At 40.0% G+C, this 16,516-nt stretch overlaps 1 protein-coding gene across 12 annotated transcripts in view; it reads left to right on the top strand.

The window, feature by feature from the left end:
• Positions 1 to 16,516, top strand: part of LOC134211039 (anion exchange protein 2) — a 270,760-nt gene that overhangs the window by 234,086 nt on the left and 20,158 nt on the right. For all 12 annotated transcript variants that reach the window (XM_062687581.1, XM_062687582.1, XM_062687583.1 and 9 more), the window contains 5 exons: positions 1,819 to 2,274; positions 8,576 to 8,682; positions 12,771 to 12,906; positions 12,979 to 13,419; positions 13,504 to 13,650. In XM_062687581.1, the coding sequence (XP_062543565.1) occupies positions 1,819 to 2,274; positions 8,576 to 8,682; positions 12,771 to 12,906; positions 12,979 to 13,419; positions 13,504 to 13,650 (1,287 nt within the window). The remainder of the gene's footprint in view (positions 1 to 1,818; positions 2,275 to 8,575; positions 8,683 to 12,770; positions 12,907 to 12,978; positions 13,420 to 13,503; positions 13,651 to 16,516) is intronic.

Below are 16,516 nucleotides of genomic sequence, written 5' to 3'. Positions count from 1 at the left end.
GCGACCCTCCACGACCACAGGACTGATTGAAACAAAAATGATGCTTGTTCAGAGGATGAGGCTGCATTACACAACCTGAAGGCAGAAAGGTTTTTCAATAATTCCTCATACATATTTATTATTCTTGAGATGGTCCGTTAGTGATTGAACAGGTATATGACAAACTATAACTTTCCTCTTTCTATATAAGCGCCTCGCATACTTTCACGCGATATTGTAAGTACATACCAAAAGCGGACGCTTGGTACATTGTTCCATAAGATCTGCCAGCTTACTAGCGTTTTTTCATCATAAATTTTCGGGAAAAGAAATATCACCCCTTTTTAATTTGTCTGTTATCAATATATTGTGCAATACCAGAACTGGCCGTATTCACTTTCAATTGTTGATGCTAGGCGATAAAAGTGAGATATAAATCTCCCACAATTGTTACAATCCATCAAAACAAAATATGCTCCGAAAGTTTCTTTCGTTTCAGGTTATCTCGTATATTCTTGTGATTTAAATGGATGAATGCCTTTTAAGCTGAATAAAGAAAATCCTTTGAACTACTCCAGTATGATACGGAGATAGCACAGCTTCCGCCAGAGAGCCGCAAGGTCTGTGTTAGGGTGATAAAAAAATTCTTTCAATCCCCACTTGCCGATTAGAGGCAACATTAGAAAATATGAACATTATCATAGTCTTCGATTAGCTTCGTCTCTCATAACAAAACTCATTTCTTGCATTCATTTTCACTTTTATCATTACACTAACCTAAAATTTTCTTAGAAACCGTATATTTTATAATTTTCGACAGCCGCATAATATCCTAATTGTATCCTATATTTTTGTTCCACAGTACACTACTCTAAATAAATAATCTGTGGCACTTACTTACTTATGGATCCTTTACACCTCCGGTGGTGCAAATGGCCAACCTGAGCGATGCCCAGCTATCGCTTTAACCTGTTTCCAGGTTAGCTTTCGGTCGACTTCTTTTATGTCTTCATTTAGGCTTCGCCGCCATGAGCCTCTGGGTCTGCCTATGCTGCGATGTCCCGCTGGGTTCCAATCTAATGCTTGCTTACAGATTTCGTTTCCGCCCCTACGTAAGGTGTGGCCGACCCAGCCTCACTTTCGATACCGAATTTCTGCTATCGGCCTCTGGTGACAAAGACGATGGAGCTCGTTGTTTGCTATCCAGTTGTGAGACCACCAGGCCCGAATTATATACCGCAGGCATCTGTTGATGAACACCTGCAGCCGTTGAGTTTTCTCCACTGATACACACCATGTTCCGCTAGCGTGTAACAGCATTGATTTCACGTCAGAGTTGATTTTCCAGTCATTTTTTAAACTCGCAAAGGCAGTCCTTGCTTTCTTGGTCCGCCTATGTCGATCTTGGTACCGCCGTGTGACGTCACCGAAAAAATCACCGAAATTTCAGGAGATAGTTTAGAAGTTTTGAAAGATTAAGTAATTTATTACTTCCAGCCGCATAAGGAAAAGATCTACGTGCATACTATTGCTCTTTTAAAATATATTCGGCCTTGCTCAGAAGCATACGTTTTGTACCTTAAGCCGCAGATCTACGTCCAATAATGAGCTAATTTCTACGCCAAACAGTATGCTGATTTCAGCGCCGCAGTTTTAATCAATGTTGTACGATTATGTTTAAAACATGCGTTTCAAATTTACACCTCATCCATTATAATCATAAAACGCTATCACTGCATTATCGAATTATAATCAATCACTAAATGTTTTTACTTTCCGAAAATTCCGACATATATCAACTAACACGTGTCCTCCATTGTGTTTTCTCCCGTTTGACAGACAAGCAACGATGATCCCAACCAGGTGCAGCTGGACGATGAAATGGAAAAGGTGTTTGGATCGGCTGGCACCGATAAGGAACGATTCGAACTGAAGCGCCTCAACGATGAGGTGCAGGTGGACAACTCGCCACTGAAGTACGACGAATCACACCGTTCCGTGGATAATCGTCCGCTGCTGGCCTCGGCGGCCCTGCGACCAATGGACAGCCCGGCAGCCAGCGGAGGCAATGGAGCCGTAGGCGAGAGTGGCCCAAGCACCGGACCGCAGAACAATGGCGGCTCCCCGGCCACCACCAACACCCCGACCAGTCCGATTTCGATTTCGTCCAAAAGCGGGACGACCACCAAACCATCCAACGACACCACGCTGGAGGACAGCACGTCCAACGATTTTAGTGAAACCGTCCAAGACGAACCAGTGGTGGACCAGGGAACACTGCAGGGTGAACAATGGGTAAGTGGGATCAGATCTGAGAGCATTATGAATGTTATTGTTTTTTGTTCGTCTGGGCGTAGTTGAACCTAATGCCGGATATAGTTTACTGTTTCGGAATTAACTAGACAGTGTTGAAGCACAGGCAGCTAATATGATTAAAAAAATGCCAATTACATATCAGAATTTTGTTTTATGATTAATGTTTTGTTAAACTTCTATGATGAAAAATTCTTTCATATTATGATTATCTCAAACTCGTGATAAGAGATACTAAGGTTTTTTTTTACGTCGCTCCATGTACCGCGTAAAAAAAAACCGCGTAAAAAAAACCGCGTTATTTAAAAAAAACGACGTAAAAAAAAACCGCGCTATTTTAAAAAAACGACGTAAAAAAAACCTATTGGGGGACTTAGAAAATTTTATATGTTGGTGCCTACTGGGGACTTAGAAAATTTTAAATTGGGACTTATAATGGACGGGGCTTCTTCCTATTTGTTTGCTAGGTGTTGTTTGTAGGTCATAGTACGCGTGATATGGTACATGGTTTTTGTGATATGAAACCAAGAATGTGTTCCGATCTATGCTCAAGCTCATCCAAGAATCTCCTGAAATAAGGCCTTGAGATCTATGAAATAAGGCCTTGAGATCTATAAAGATCTGTCCTCTTGTTTCAAATATGGTACTTGCTCTGTGTGACTCATAGAATAGATTGTGTTCAAAGCCTAAGTTATTGGTCATCCAAAAAAATCCCGAAGCAAGGCCTTTAGATCTATACGCGTAACTAAAGATCTATCAGCTTGTTTCAAATATGGTACATGCGCTGAGTGACTAATAGAAAATATTGTGTTCAAAGCCTAAGTTCTTGGTCATCAAAAAAAATCCGAAACGAGGCCTTTAGATCAACACGCGTAACCAAAGATCTGTCCGCCTGTTTCAAATATGGTACATGCTCTACGTGACTCATAGAATAGATTGTGTTCAGAGCATAAGTTCATGGTCATCCGAAAAAATTCCGAAGCAAGGCCTTTGGATCTATACGCGTAACCAAAGATCCGTCCGCCGGTTGCAAATATGGTACATGCTCTGTGTGACTCATAGAACAGATTGTGTTCAAAGCCTAAGTTATTGGTCATCCAAATACATCCCGAAGCAAGGCCTTTATATCTATACGCGTAACCAAAGATCTATCCGCCTGTTTCAAATATGGTACATGCTCTACGTGACTCATAGAATAGATTGTGTTCAGAGCATAAGTTCTGGGTCATCCAAAAAAAATTCCGAAGTAAGGTCTTTGGATCTATACGCGTAACCAAAGATCCGTCCGCCGGTTGCAAATATGGTACATGCTCTGTGTGACTCATAGAACAGATTGTGTTCAAAGCCTAAGTTATTGGTCATCCAAATAAATCCTGAAGCAAGGCCTTTAGATCTACACGCGTAACCAAAGATTTGTCCGCCTGTTTCAAATATGGTACATGCTCTGTGTGACTCATAGAATAGATTGTGTTCAGAGCATAAGTTCTTGGTCATCCAAAGAAAAACGAAGTAAGGCCTTTAGATCTATACGCGTCACCAAAGATCTATCAGCCTGTTTCAAATATGGTACATGCTCTGAGTGACTCATAGAAAAGATTGTGTTCAAAGCCTTAGTTCTTGGTCATCCAAAAAAATTTCGAAGTAAGGCCTTTAGATCTACACGCGTAACTAAAGATCTGTCCGCCTGTTTAAAATATGGTACATGCTCTACGTGACTCATAGAATAGATTGTGTTCAAAGCATAAGTTCATGGTCATCCGAAAAAATTCCGAAGTAAGGCCTTTAGATCTACACGCGTAACCAAAGATCCGTCCGCCGGTTGCAAATATGGTATATGCTCTGTGTGACTCATAGAACAGATTGTGTTCAAAGCCTAAGTTATTGGTCATCCAAATAAATCCCGAAGCAAGGCCTTTAGATCTACACGCGTAACCAAAGATCTATCCGCCTGTTTCAAATATGGCACATGCTCTGTGTGACTCATAGAATAGATTGTGTTCAGAGCATAAGTTCTGGGTCATCCAAAAAAATTCCGAAGTAAGGCCTTTAGATCTACACGTATCTATTCTATGAGTCACGCAGAGCATGTACCATATTTGAAACAGGCGGACAGATCTTTGGTTACGCGTATAGATCTAAAGGCCTTGCTTCGGGATTTTTTTTTGATGATCAATGACTTATGCTTTGAACACAATCTATTTTATGAGTCACGCAGAGCATGTACCATATTTGAAACAGGCGGACAAATCTTTGGTTACGCGTGTAGATCTAAAGGCCTTGCTTCGGGATTTTTTTTTTGATGATCAATAACTTATGCTTTGAACACAATCTATTCTATGAGTTACGCAGAGCATGTACTATATGTGAAACAGGCGGACAGATCTTTGGTTACGCGTGTAGATCTAAAGGCCTTGCTTCGCCTTTTTTGGATGACGAATAACTTAGGCTTTGAACGCAATCTATTCTATGAACCACACAGAGCATGCACCATATTTGAAACAGGCGGATAGATCTTTAGTTACGCGTATAGATCTAAAGGCCTTACTTCGGAATTTTTTTTGGATGACCAATAACTTATGCTTTGAACACAATCTATTCTATGAGTCACGCAGAGCATGCACTATATTTGAAACAGGCGGATAGATCTTTGGTTACACGTATAGATCTAAAGGCCTTATTTCGGAAGTTTTTTGGATGACCAATAACTTATGCTTTGAGCACAATCTATTCTATGAGTCACGCAGAGCATGTACCATATTTGAAACATGCGGACAGATCTTTGGTGACGCGTCTAGATCCAAAGGCCTTGCTTCGGGATTTTTTTGGATGATCAATAACTTATGCTTTGAACACAATCTATTCTATGAGTCACGCAGAGCATGTACCATATTTGAAACAGGCGGACGGATCTTTGGTTACGCGTGTAGATCTAAAGGCCTTGCTTCGGGATTTTTTTGGATGACCAATAACTTAGGCTTTGAACACAATCTATTCTATGAACCAAACAGAGCATGCACTATATTTGAAACAGGCGGATAGATCTTTGGTTACACGTGTAGATCTAAAGGCCTTACTTCGGAAGTTTTCTGGATGACCAATAACTTATGCTTTGAACACAATCTATTCTATGAGTCACGCAGAGCATGTACCATATTTGAAACATGCGGACAGATCTTTGGTTACGCGTGTAGATCTAAAGGCCTTGCTTCGGGATTTTTTTGGATGACCAATAATTTATGCTTTGAACACAATTTATTCTATGAGTTGCACAGAGCATGTACCATATTTGAAACATGCGGATAGATCTTTGGTTACACGTGTAGATCTAAAGGCCTTGCTTCGGGATTTTTTTGGATGATCAATAACTTAGGCTTTGAACACAATCTATTCTATGAACCACACAGAGCATGCACCATATTTGAAGCAGGCGGATAGATCTTTGGTTACGCGTGTAGATCTAAAGGCCTTACTTCGGAAATTTTCTGGATGACCAAGAACTTATGCTTTGAACACAATCTTTTCTATGAGTCACACAGAGCATGCACCATATTTGAAACAGGCGGATAGATCTTTGGTTACGCGTGTAGATCTAAAGGCCTTGCTTCGGGATTTTTTTGGATGATCAATAACTTAGGCTTTGAACACAATCTATTCTATGAACCACACAGAGCATGCACCATATTTGAAACAAGAGGACAGATCTTTATAGATCTCAAGGCCTTATTTCATAGATCTCAAGGCCTTATTTCAGGAGATTCTTGGAAGAGTTTGAGCATAGATCGGAAGACATTCCTGGTTTCATATCACAAAAACCATGTACCATATCACGATCCATACTAGCGTACTATGACCTACAAACAACACCTAGCAAACAAATAGGAAGAAGCCCCGTCCATTATAAGTCCCAATTTAAAATTTTCTAAGTCCCCAGTAGGCACCGGCATAAAAAATTTTCTAAGTCCCCCAATAGGTTTTTTTTACGTCGTTTTTTTTTAAATAGCGCGTTTTTTTTTTACGTCGTTTTTTTGAAATAACGCGGTTTTTTTTTACGTCGGTACCGCGTAAAAATATCCGCGTAAAAAAAAACCGCGCAAAAAAAAACCGCGTAAAAAAAAACTTCAGTGTATTCTGCTGTTAATTTATGAATAAGCATTAGGATGGCACAAATTAGTATGAAAAAACATATTTCAAAAATTTAGATGGGCCACCCGCATATTCCGTTCTATTTGATACCCTGATGCCCTGGATAAAATTTCAGCCAAATCGATCAACGTTTGGGTGGTGCTAAACTCATGGTGAAACACCACTTACGATGAAGAACTACGAGCACATTTCGTTTCTTTCACACTAGAAACCCATACAATAAAAAAATGCTAATACTTTGCCGGTTAACTCTAGTTTTCTCTTAGCTTTAAGCGTAAATGGCGACATATAGCTCCAAATAACTGTTTTCGATGTTTCTCCATCCTTTTTTTTATATAAACTTTCAATGAGCCCCGTTGACCGATTTGGCTAAAATTTTGTCAGAGCATCAAATAGAACGGAATAAGCGGGCGGTCCATCGGAAAATTTGAAAAAGTATTCATCATGAATGGGTATTAAGGTGACTCCTTATAAACATTCATGATGTGCTTTCTATATAAAAAGAAACTATGAATGATAATTAACGAAGCTGTCAAAACTAGAGAGGTGACGTATGCGCCAATACGCACATTACTAATGATCCATATATCGTAAAAAGAGCTTGGTAAAAATTTAGCAAATATCGTTATCCAGTATTTTATATCATACAAAAGCTTCCGCTTAGAGGTTGTTGCGATGATTTCCAGCGTTTATATCTTTTGTTAGAATTTTTTCAAAATTGAAATTAACCCAAAAACGCTAAATCGATTTGAGCCACTTCGAAATTGTTTCCGAATCAGCTGAAAATTTTACAGGAGGCTTTCTTTAGCATAAGCGTTGTGATTCTGGGTTGATCGCAGAGCATGAAATATTCACTTTCATGAAGCACATTCACTCCGACTTTTGACATTCGTGTTTTGATTATTCAAAACATAGAATGACTTACTCAGTTTACTTCTTCATAAATTCATTCAATTGATTACCACTGAGTATGGTAACCGCGCGCGGAAAAAACAAAATTAGCCTTGATTATATTGATATTTGGCGCTAAAAATGCCCCTCAATTGAACGTCGGGATTAGATCTATGCGTGTATTTATTTAAATCATCAAACATGTGTTCAGTTTTACGATTATTTAATAATTTGTGATATTCAAATAAATACTCACTGACCCATATTCATTCTGAAAATTGACGGTGCAGAGCCGAATATGAATATGTTCAGAAGTGAAGTGACAAAGAAGGCCGATGGGCTTCATAAAAAATAATCGAATATTTAAAGCTCTGGTTGATCGGTTAAATTTTTTATGCTTTTTTAAAACATGAAGAGGTCTACTACATATGTATGTTGACCTTCCGAAAATAAGACTGAATACATTTCATAATTTGAAGCAGCAAAGTAAGCTATGCTACAGAGCTTTAAAAAAACTGAATTAGCCGTTGTGCTGAAATAGCTATCAGAAGACCCTAAAAAATGGTATTGGTTTTATTCTATATCCAAAAACCGTTGAAAAGTTAGTTGAGACTGCAGATCCAAAACCCTGAAGAAGAGGATACCTAAATATCTCAAGGCAATCTTATATATCATGTGCTTACGTATGACTTTATGTTCGTAGTTTATGTATGTTCTATGGTTATTTCGAGCCCTTAGCACCTAAAGGGTAACATCAAACGTTGCGACTTACGAAGCGACAATGACCTAAGACACATAAATATTGAATTCTCAAAGGGGAAAACTGTTTTTCTACTCACATTTGTGTCCAACCAAAATCTGATAAAATCACAACTAACAAGCTTTTCCTCTTCCTTGTGACGGTAGAATATGTATCAATTTACTTTCCAAATTGGTTGCCAAGATAATGGTGTTACACACTCGCACCGTTCACACAGGTGCGATTGAAGGAAGTAGTATAACCTGATTGTTGTGCCCCAACTTCAGTATTCACGGATAGGCAGCAGCATGGGTGATGGAAAGATTACAATTCGTGGAAGTGAATTCCATTCCGTTCTCACCGTACATCCCACGGTTCGCGATGCTATCTGCACGAATGTGATGCTTCTTCTCCACCGGGGATGCGGATAAAGACGAACAATCAGCCCATCAGACGTAATTGAAATTAAACCTAACATCAATGCTGTTTCATCTTTTCCCACCCCGGCAGGATGCCAGTGCCAGGAGGAACGTTCATTTCGACAGCAACGACCGCCCTCCTCAGTTCGGAGGGCTCCAGATTGAGGACAGCAACGAGGAACGTCGACGCCGCTCAGAGTAAGTACCCAAAGTGCGTTATTAGTTATTTTGTGTGGTTGTGTCATTTCATGGAAACCCAATTCGCGAAATTTTGTTTGCGGAGTATTTGTATAATCAGATATTTGAATGATTTTTTTCTTCTTCTTATTTTCAATTGGACTAGGTATTTAGGTTGTCTTAACAAATTTATTTGATTTGTTCCATTTAATTTTAAAATTTATTTGCACATTATTATTTTAAATGTATTTTTTTTTCAATTCCTGATCACAATACCTGGTTTACAGTTCGTGTTTGAATCAGAACTGCAATTTCTTTTTTCAATGCGGGACGTCACGCGATGTTTACTAATCTGCCCCTTTCAATATCTATAGAAACGCGAAGGATGAATGGCATGCCAAAAAATCTCAAAAAATATTTTTTCCGTGACACAGACCAGGGAAGTGTGCAATATTGCTTTATTTTTGTGTTTACATATTACCGCTTTCAACTCGATGAATTAAAGGAATATAATTAATTTATCGATTAGTCTCTATTCTTTGCATATAGCTATTAAAATAATTTAGAAATTTTAATTTTAAAATAAAGCACAACATCCTTTTATAAAATCCTTTATAACACTCATTCAGGTGCTATAATAGAAAATCAATATGACAGCTATATTTTGCCCAATAAGCTTGGGTAAGTGAAATAGTTTGATGGACATGACATCCAAAGGCAGATTCATCCATCGCATCGCTTCATGGAGGAATGTGATTGTTCTCTGCAGCAACATAATTTATTGGCGTGAATGATCATGTGAAGTCAGAGACATTTCAATTTCGGTACAGATTTATCACATTAAAGGTTATTTTTCATATTGCAAAAAATAGTGTGTTCGATTTTTCAGCACTCGTAGTATAATAATTCTAATGGATGCTGGGCCCCCACAAATGTTATGTACCAAAACCAACCTGTTTGGTACATTTTGGGGCCCCCTTCCAGCTAAATCCGGCCCTGCCTGGCAGCATTGTAATTGGGGCAGCTCCAGACAACGTGGTTGATGTCTTGGTAACCTGCACCGAAGTCGCATTGATTGCTGTCTGCGAGCAATATTCGATACGAATGCGCGTTGAAAGAGTAGTGATTGAACATTAGTCGACACATTACCTAAGCGATCGGATTGTTGTAAACAAATCTATGAAGAAAAAAAATGCTCATTATTGATATTTATGTTAGGTATTCTTTTACGTTCATTCATTTCATTTATTTAGTTCACATCTGAACAGATAACACTGAATCAACAATTTGACGCCACAATACACGGTTCGAGACCGCATCTCTTCATCCTCGAACACCCACGCCCCACGCTCGCCAAGTCGTTTTGAACGTGGTCTGTCCACCTCTGTCTCGTACCTGCCAGATCGGAAGCGAACACCATCTTTGAAGGGTTGCTGTCCGGCATTCTTGCAACATGCCCTGCCCAGCGTACCCTTCCGGCTTTAGCTACCTTCTGGATACTGGGTTCGCCGTAGAGCTGGGCGTGCTCGTGGTTCATTCTTCGCCGCCACACACCGTCTTCTTGCACGCCGCCAAAGATGGTCCTAAGCAGCCGTCTCTCGAATACTTCGAGTGCTTGAAAGTCCTCCTCGAGCATTGTCTATGTTTCGTGTCCGTAGATGACTACCAGTCTTATCAGCGTCTTGTACATAACACATTTGGTGCAGTGGCGAATCTTTTTGACCGCAGTTTCTTCTGGAGGCCGTAGTAGACCCGACTTCCACAAATGATACGCCTTCGTATTTCACGACTAACATTCTTATCAGCCGTTGGCAAGGAGCCAAGGTAAACGAAATCCTCGACCAGCTCGAAGGTATCCCCGTCTATCGTAACACTGCTTCCCAGGCGGGGCCTGTCGCGCTCGGATACTTTAACTGTATTCCAACAGAGGGGCTCTATCCGGCAACGCTGCCTCAAGATGCTGCGCGTATGCAGTTGCGATATCAGGTTGCTTCAGTCACTCTAGGTCGTACCGCGGCGATCGTCGGTATTATGATTACGAACATTTTTGATGACAGACAGTTTTGGGCGCAGTTTAACCATCACAGATAGTAGTCAGAGTCGATGTTAGCCCCACGATATGTCCTGACATCGATAATGTTGGAGAAGTGCCATCCATCAATCAGAATGTGGTCGATTTGTAATTCTGTCTGCAGTGGTAATCTCTAGGTGTACCGATACGGGAGGCTGTGTTGGAAGTAAGTGCTGCGAATGGCCAAATTCTTGGAGGCGGCGAAATCAATTAGTCGAAGGTTGTTTTCGTTCGTCAGTCGGTGAGCGCTGAACTTTCCTAAACTCTAAACTCCTCCTCTTGGCCAACCTGAGCGTTCAAATCTCCTATGATGATTTTTGACGTCGTGGCTTGGGCAGCTGTCGTACTTAAGTTCCAGCTGCGCGTAGAATGCGTCCTTATCATCATCAGTGCTTCCGGAGTGTGGGCTATGGACGTTGATTATGCTGAAGTTGAAGAACCGGCCTTTGATCCTCAACCTGCACATTATTTCATTGATCGGCTACCACCCGATCACGTGCCTTTGCAAATCGCCCATCACTATGAAAGTTGTTCCCAGATCGTGTGTGTAGCCGCAGCTCTGGTAGATGGTATGATTACCTCTAAACGTTCGCACTATTGATCCCTTCCAATAAACCTCCTGCAGCGCTACGATGCTGAATCCACGGTCCTTAAGCACATGGAGTAAGCGTGTGCTCCCGATGAAGTTGAGAGATTTGCAGTTCCACGAACCGAGTTTCCAAGGCTAGTCCCTTCTCGTCGCAGTGGTATTCGCCGATGGTTCCGGTACTCAGTCTCTTGTTGATTATTCGTTGCGTAGGTTGTTTTAAAGGCTAAATTTCCGGAGGATCATTCCTCCTTATTTACGATGAACCACAGTGCACGCACAGTTTCACTTAGAGTACATCGCTGGCACTCGGACGATTATCAGCCGCCCCTAACATGGAGAACAGACGCTCAGTAGGATTTCCGGAGAAGAGCAAACCACCATAGTTCCCACCGGGGTTGGTTACCTTATCTAAAGAACGGCGAGATGGCGTCTATTTTATTCCTTCAGGTACGCGAAGTACCAATGGTACGCTTTACCCAGCATTTGCCACGCCAACTATGTATTGAAATGAAAATAGGGGTGCTCCATTGTGCTCATTATTTTTCTACAAAGAAGCGGAGAAATCGCAAAGATTCTGGATCATTGTTTTTTTACGACAAGGGGCGAAAAGTCGGACAGAAATAAAATTCATAATTAATTTCAGAGATGAAACATTGAAATTGCTCCCTCAGAACTATTCGCTGGCTACGCCACTGTGCAATAGGTGGAGATTGTACTAGAATGTTATATCTAGGGTTATAGATTAAGATCTCTACTTTAACATGTTGAAGATGGTGAATAAATAAAGTATAGTTTCTATAAGGTCTCTTATAAAGAATAATTTACGTCAATACATTCGTGATTATCTGAAATTTGCGCACAATTCTACCTTGAACATTCCAGCCAGATCTGAGAACAGCTTTTTGGTAAAAAGATGGTCACAATTATCGCAAGCTGGTTTTTGAACAAGATGAATTTGAGAAACCAGATTAATTCTTTTGAAACTTAAATGATAGTTTCCGACCTAAAACATGATTTTCATCTATCGACCAGCTGTGTGTAGCATTCTCTAAATATAGCTAATTCTGAGATAGCCAACTCAACTGGTACTCCAAAGCAATCATTCGTTACAACTTACTTTTGACTAAAGTTCGAATTAACTTGGTACTCAAATCCGCTAGAGAAAGACAAAATCCTTCGTGAAAAAAACTCTATAAAAGGATCCATCTTCGAATCCATTGGTCAAGCAATTCCACAACATAAATAATGAAGCAGCTACCCCACTAAGCAATAAATTATTCAGTGAATTGGTTCTCGTGAATTGTTATTCGACCATTTTGTTCACATAATTTGATGCCAATGCACGGATGTCATTAAATTTGTTTAACGACGCGTTTTCAATCTTTTTTGTTTCCACTCTCTTTATCCAACCAAAAACTGAGCCTATCTTTTCCATCATATCCATCGCAGGCGCCATCATCCTCATAAATCGAGGAAATACTCGTTGCAGGAGTACCACCCAGAATGGAGACGCCAGAGTGGAACGGAGGGTGTCAGTACCACCACCAGGAGAGTTTCCGTTCAACCAGAGGATGCTGCGCTGCAGGTAAATACGCAAACGATGCTCTAATGGGGCACGCAAGAGCTAATTAAACTGTCGTTATTTAACCGCTATCAGGAAGCCGACATAGACGAATTGACCTCTCACCGGTCGGATGACCCGCGTGCTCTGCGTCGCCACAAGGTGAGCGCACAGTCCCAAACGCAACCGGGCGGCCCCTCGATGGTCAACATCAACCGCAAAGAGGGCGATAAGCTGCAGAACCTGCTTCCGTCGAATAAGTTCAAGAAGATGTACGATCACAGCCCACACGAAGTGTTTGTACAACTGGATGAGCTTACCGGTTCCGGCGAAGAACGCGAGTGGAAAGAGACGGCCCGTTGGATCAAGTACGAGGAAGACGTGGAAGAAGGTGCCGACCGTTGGGGCCGTCCCCACGTTGCCTCACTGTCGTTCCATTCGTTGCTAAATTTGCGCCGTTGTCTGGAGACCGGTGTTGTACTGATGGACTTGGAGGAAAAGGATTTGCCGTCGGTTGCTTACCGAATTGTTGAACAGGTGGGTATTTTGTACCAGATTCGGCAAATTCTTCCATCATTCATGTTCTAATCTGCATATTTCTAATTCTGATTTGATAAACAGATGGTTATTGATGAATTGATTCACGAAGATGACAAACCCACAATTATGCGAGCTTTATTGCTCAGACATCGTCACGTGAACGAACACTCGCACGGTGGTTTTCATTTCGGTCCGAAGAGGAAGTACAGCAGTTACAGCAGTTTACAGGTAAGAGCTCAACCATGCAAGCTAGTACCTCTGCCATAAACCAACATTAGCGAACCATGTGCCCATATAAACGAATAATAATCTTCATAATCATTCGGTATTCGACCATTTCGCCAACTTCAAAATCGAATTATTCGAAGCACACGCATATACATTTTTGAACATTCTGTTATTAAAATACAATTCAGATGTGAATTCCCCGCTGGAATACTTTAAGCTGAAACGTTTGAGAATCCAATCCAAAAGCTTTCTCGCAACTTCAGAGCTACAAATCTCTGCAAGTGAATTACAAACACCAATACCCAGTTTCAGCATAGATTCGCTTACACCATGCATAATATTTATTTGTGTACTTTGACGGTTCACCGAAGTTTATGCCGTTGAAAGTACGAGTAGAGGCGACATCAAACACTTTGGATTCTGAAACTTTTTTCCCTTAAAGTATGTGTCACTTCAAGCATTCATTAAAATAATTGTTGGATGTGTTTGCATTGAGCACTGTAATATTGATTTTAACTCAAATATATATCCATCAACAGATAATTGATTTCAGAAGAAGAATTTAAAAAATATGATAAATGAAGATATTCAGTGATTGAACACCAGCATTGTTTGATCTTCAACACTTCAGGCCGGAAGTATATTTGTCACGGAGCATCAACTGGCATTTCCATTTATCATCATTTTAGCACTTGAAATCAGAAAATTAGAATACATATTTGAGTGGAAATGAACATTGCAGCACTGCGTGCAACACTGTATAATGAATATTGATAAACTGCATGAGCAATCAGTCGTTATCTATTGTCACAAGGCTTATCCTGAAAGCTTGAATAGATTTAAGGGGTTCAACTTGAACAAATATCGGAAAATTATCTCTATTCTGCCACTACAAGGATAACTGTCACATATTGATATAGATTTCATATCAATATGGGACAGTAAATATCAGCAAATGACTAAATAATCCTTAATAAGTCCTGCCAAATATTTGCTTCTTTTGGCAGCCAGTAGAATCGAGAAATATCATTTTATGAACAAATTGACGCAAACGTTAAACTCACTCTCATAGGGACTCGGCAGGTATTTCCGTGCATTATCTAATTTCAGTCATAGACACTAAAACCGATGAAATCAACGACTGTTTGCTATCACTCCAATGTATCAGATTCATAAAGTTCATCCTAAGACTGCCTTGATACGGATGAGTTATGTAAAAAATGTCTCTTTTTTGATTGTAGAGCCTATGACATGAATTAAAACGCAGACGAAACTGATTATATGACAAAAGGTCGAAAGACAATAGAACGAAAGGTCAAAGGGTCGAAAAAAGAAAACGTCGAAGGGACTTTTGTTCCTTAGCCCTGTGAAAGATTAAGGAAGAAGGAAGAACGAAAATGGAAGAAGCAAAAAAGAAGGAGGAAGAAGGAAAAAAGAAGGAAGAAGGAACAAAGCTGAACGAATAAGGAACAAAGCTGAATGAAGAAGGAAGAAAAATGAAGGAAGAATGAAAAAGAGAAGAAGAAAAAAGGGAAGAAGGAAAAAGGAAAAATGAAAAAGGAAGTAAGAATCAAGAAGAAGGAATCAGTAAAAAGGAAAAAGAAAGAAGGAAAAAGGAGAAAGGAGGAAGGAAAAAGGAAGAAGATAGAAGGAAGAGGGAAGAATGAAGAAGGAAGACGGAAGAATGAAGAAGGAAGACGGAATAATGAAGAATGAAGAAGGAAGACGGAATAATGAAGAATGGAGAAGGAAGTAGGAAAAAGTAAGATGGCAAATAAAAAATAGGAAGAGGAAGACAGAAGAAGGAAAAAGATAGAAAAACAGAAGTAGAAAGAAGGAAAATGGAAGTAGAAATAAGAAAGAAGGGAGAAGGAATAAAGAAGAAGCAGGAATGAAGAAAGGACCCAGTCAACACGAGATCGAATATGATGTCACAGTTGAGGCCATATACGATTATGTGTTCACTGGGAAGAAGCAAGATTGGATAAAGAAGAAGGAAGAAGGAGGAAGGTAGAAGAGAGAAGAAAAAAAGGAGAAGAGAGAAGACAGAAGAAAGTTCTTTTCGATATTTTGCCCCTTTCGACGTTTTGTCCTTTCGACTTTTCGACGTTTTGCTCTTTCGACCGATTGTCCTTCGACATTTCGTCTTTTTGACCTTTTGTCCTTCTGTCCCTAACCCGATGAAACTACCTACCGTATTCCTATGCTGAGTGATTTTAAAATGTATTCAAGCACAGAATCTTCTTTTTTATTGCCTCGTTCAAATCCTTTGTAAAATCAACGAATTTAGATTCAGTTGCAACATCCAATTGAGTGACCAATTTCTATTTTTTTAATTTTTATATGGCTAAATCAATGAAATATTACTCAATAATATTATACATGTACATTTTTACGGTAGTAGCGGTAGCAATATGTAGGCATCACTAACTCATTTGTAGAAGTATAGATATGTGTATTTTTCCCATTCTCATTCCAAACAATCATTACCCACAAGACTTTAATTGATATTGAATATCTGCGGTTGATCCGGGCCGACTTCATAAGTCGTACCTACGCCAATCATATCAAACACGGCATTGGTAAAAGTAAGAAATATATCCGAAGCTAAAAATAGAGTCCCATATGGCACGTCATGTGAAAGATGAGCCCGTGCTTAGGTGCGTCTCCGCTGTGAGGACCCGATTAGCTCCTAATGTCGCATTAATACTATATGAATGCAAATGCTTAGAAAACTTATCAAAGCGGGCGAGCCCTTCCCGTGCGTTGGCAATTATATTAATTAGTTGGGAGTCACACTCCATTGGGTATCAATGGGAATAGATAAATGATGATCACCCAAATGGTTTCCTCGTATCAATATAAA

This window comes from Armigeres subalbatus, chromosome 2 (genome assembly GCF_024139115.2).
Source record: "Armigeres subalbatus isolate Guangzhou_Male chromosome 2, GZ_Asu_2, whole genome shotgun sequence".
NCBI classification, from domain to species: Eukaryota; Metazoa; Arthropoda; class Insecta; order Diptera; family Culicidae; genus Armigeres; species Armigeres subalbatus.
Note: the sequence above shows the minus strand (reverse complement) of the source record. Positions and strands in the feature narration are given on the sequence as shown.